The following is a 3039-nucleotide window of genomic DNA, read 5'->3' on the forward strand; positions in this document are numbered from 1 at the left end:
CTGACCTTCGATGGTTTGTTGCCTGATAAAGAGGATACTTGCTGGCTTGAGGAGACGATCATGTTTTGTGGAGGAAATGTGGCTTGATGACTTAAAGAGGAGGAGGAATTATTGGGCGACACTTTTAATGACCAATGTAACCTCAGTGGAACTGTGGCTTCTTCGAGTTCCAGCTCTAGGCAGACAGCACGTCAGGAATGCTGTAAGACATCAGAGACAGGTAAGTATCTATATATTTACATGTGTGTTGCATCTACACTAAACCCTCACATTTGGATAATGTCACTTTTTAAAGTGACAACATATATATTAACAGTGTAAAACATGAATAGATGTTTAAACATTCTTTACCCCATCTTAATTCTCTTCCAGATGCCTGGCCTTTTCTTGTTCTTGGAGGTTGGCTCTGATGTTTCAGCCTCTTCTGGAGCTTCTAGCTGCTGGCTGTCTGGCCCCCCCTGTTGGTTCTCTGGCCCCCCCTGCTGGTTCTCTGAACTCCCCTCCTGGTTCTCTGCCCATGCCTGTTGCCTCCTTGGCCTTTCCTGGTGGCCATCTCCAGATCCAGTGGGCTGTGTTGTCTCCAGATAATCGTGGCTGTGTTGGGTGGTTAGACACCGGGTGTTGATTTGAGCATCAGCCTCCAGATTCATCTGCTCCAGGTAATGTCCCTTCATCTTCCCCCTCTCCTCCTTCAGTTTCTGATGAGTTTGTTTTTTAAGCAGGGACTGCTCTCTCCACTGCTTATTAAAATCCTCCATCTTCTTCCTTCTCTTCTCAGCCTTCAGCAGCTCCTTCCTCTTCTCCCTCTCTCTCTCTGCCCGTGTCATGGTGGCTGTTAGCCTTGTGTGTCCAGGGATGGCTGGTAGGGGAGAAGAAGTAGCGTTCACATTCAACTTAGGGATCTGGTATCAACTTAAATGTAATGGACACAGGGAATGAAGAATAGAAAACACAATTTAATCTCAATGATTCTTTACTCTTTTCAGTTGAGCAAGGCATGGAATTTGTCAATAAAGTGCAATAATTCCCGAATTGACCCTAAGTTGTACATGAGTCCCGAATGGCACCTATTCTTTGTATAGTGCCGGGGCATATGTGATCGCTTAGGGCCGCATGGCCACTAGTAGGGCATATGTGATCGCTTAGGGCCGCATGGCCACTAGTAGGGCATATGTGATCGCTTAGGGCCGCATGGCCACTAGTAGGGCATATGTGATCGCTTAGGGCCGCATGGACACTAGTAGCCCCCGGATCCCCCCAAAACACGTTTTAGTGTGTGTTTTTTAGGAACTCTTTCTGGGTCTCTACTTAGTCTTGAGTGTTAGACTAGTAGATGACACAACTCTTTCTGGGTCTCTACTTAGTCTTGAGAGTTAGACTAGTAGATGACACAACTCTTTCTGGGTCTCTACTTAGTCTTGAGAGTTAGACTGGTAGATGACACAACTCTTTCTGGGTCTCTACTTAGTCTTGAGAGTTAGACTAGTAGATAACACAACTCTTTCTGGGTCTCTACTTAGTCTTGAGAGTTAGACTAGTAGATGACACAACTCTTTCTGGGTCTCTACTTAGTCTTGAGAGTTAGACTAGTAGATGACACAATGTACCATTTAAACACGTGGTTGTTACATCAGCAGTATTTTTCTTGTTATGTCAGTCAGTCACTCAATTAGCCATGTCAGCTAACATATTCTTTAGACAGTAGTTTTATATTGAAACAATGATGCAACATGATGACTGGTGTGTAACTGATGTGTGTAGAGGAGACTAAAGAGGATGATGTCATAAGCAGAGGGAAAACAGGTCTTACCTATGTGGACGATCTTATAGCCCTCCTCAGCTTCTCTCTGATAGGTTCTCTCGATCTTCTTGAGGTTCCTCTTCTCCCACTTCTTATTTATCCAGCCCACAGCTCTCCTTCGGATACTTTTATCAGGTGGGAGAATGTCCTCCTTGTCTTCTTCCTTTTCCTCCTCCTCCTCTAAGTCACCCCTCTTGTAATGTTCAATGAATTCCCTTCTTTCCTCTTCCACCATCTCCTCTCTTTTGTTTGCCTCTATTATCTCTCTCTCTCTGATTAAAGCTAAATGGCCTTTAACGGCTCTCTTTCTCTCCTCCTCTCTCTCTTCCTCTCTCTTCCTCTCCTCCTCTCTTAGTCTGAACATTTCTTTCTGTCTAGCAATTTCAATCTCTTGTTTTTTATCCTGCTCCTCTCGTTGTCTTGCCCTCTCCTGTTTTCTTTCCATCTCCAGCCGTCTTTCCTCCTTCTCCCTCCTGATTTGTTGTCCTCTTTCTATGTGTTCTCGTTCCCCCTTCAACACTTCTAACCTTCTCTCTTTACGTCTATTGAAGACTTCCCGTGCTTTTGCTTTAACATTAACTACTACATGTTTCTTCATGCTTACTTCCTTTGCTCTCTCTTCTCTTTCCCTGTACTCTTCCTCTGCTTCCTTAATCACTTCATGCTTGTCTTCCATCTCTCTCTCCTGTTCTATCTCCAGTTCATTCTGTCCCTCAATTTCCCCCAAAATATTTTTCTGCCCCTCCTTTCTTCTTCCTGCTTCCTCCCTCTCTCTCATGATCATCTTTTCTTTCTCCATCTCTTTCTGTTGCCGATCTTTTAATTCCATCTCTCTCTGATTCTCATTGTCTTTCTCCCTTTCTTTCTCCTTCTCCATTTGTTTTTGTCTCTCCTCTTGTTGTTGTCCTCTGTGTATCTCTTCTATCTCTCTCGGTGTATTGTTCTCCCTCTCTCTTTCCTCCTTCTCCATGTCAATTTGCTTCTGTTTACATCGTTCTTCTTCATTCTCTCTTTCAATCTCTCTCTGTCTCTCTTCTTCTCTTTCCATATTTTTCTGTCTCTTCTCCATTCTCTTCCTTTTGATCTCTCTCTGTTTCTCTTTTTCACTCCCTCTTTCTTCCTCTTCCATCTCTATGTGCTGCTGTTTGCGTCTCTCCTCTTCTTCTTCTCTCTCCATCTCCTTCTTCTTCTCATCTTCTTGTTGTCTCTGTTTTGGTATTTTCTCCATTCTCTTTCTT

The 3039-nt window shown here is 43.8% G+C and overlaps 1 protein-coding gene across 1 annotated transcript; it reads right to left on the reverse strand.

The window, feature by feature from the left end:
- Positions 1 to 259: 259 nt before the first annotated feature.
- On the reverse strand, positions 260 to 2036 carry LOC120043462 (probable rRNA-processing protein ebp2). Its single transcript, XM_038988048.1, has 2 exons — positions 1811 to 2036; positions 260 to 859 (listed from the first exon to the last, which is right to left on the reverse strand). The coding sequence occupies exons 1-2, from the start codon at positions 2034 to 2036 to the stop codon at positions 348 to 350; spliced, it is 738 nt and encodes a 245-aa protein (XP_038843976.1). The 3' UTR covers positions 260 to 347.
- Positions 2037 to 3039: the final 1003 nt, after the last annotated feature.

This window comes from Salvelinus namaycush, unplaced genomic scaffold, assembly GCF_016432855.1.
Source record: "Salvelinus namaycush isolate Seneca unplaced genomic scaffold, SaNama_1.0 Scaffold93, whole genome shotgun sequence".
NCBI lineage: Eukaryota > Metazoa > Chordata > Actinopteri > Salmoniformes > Salmonidae > Salvelinus > Salvelinus namaycush.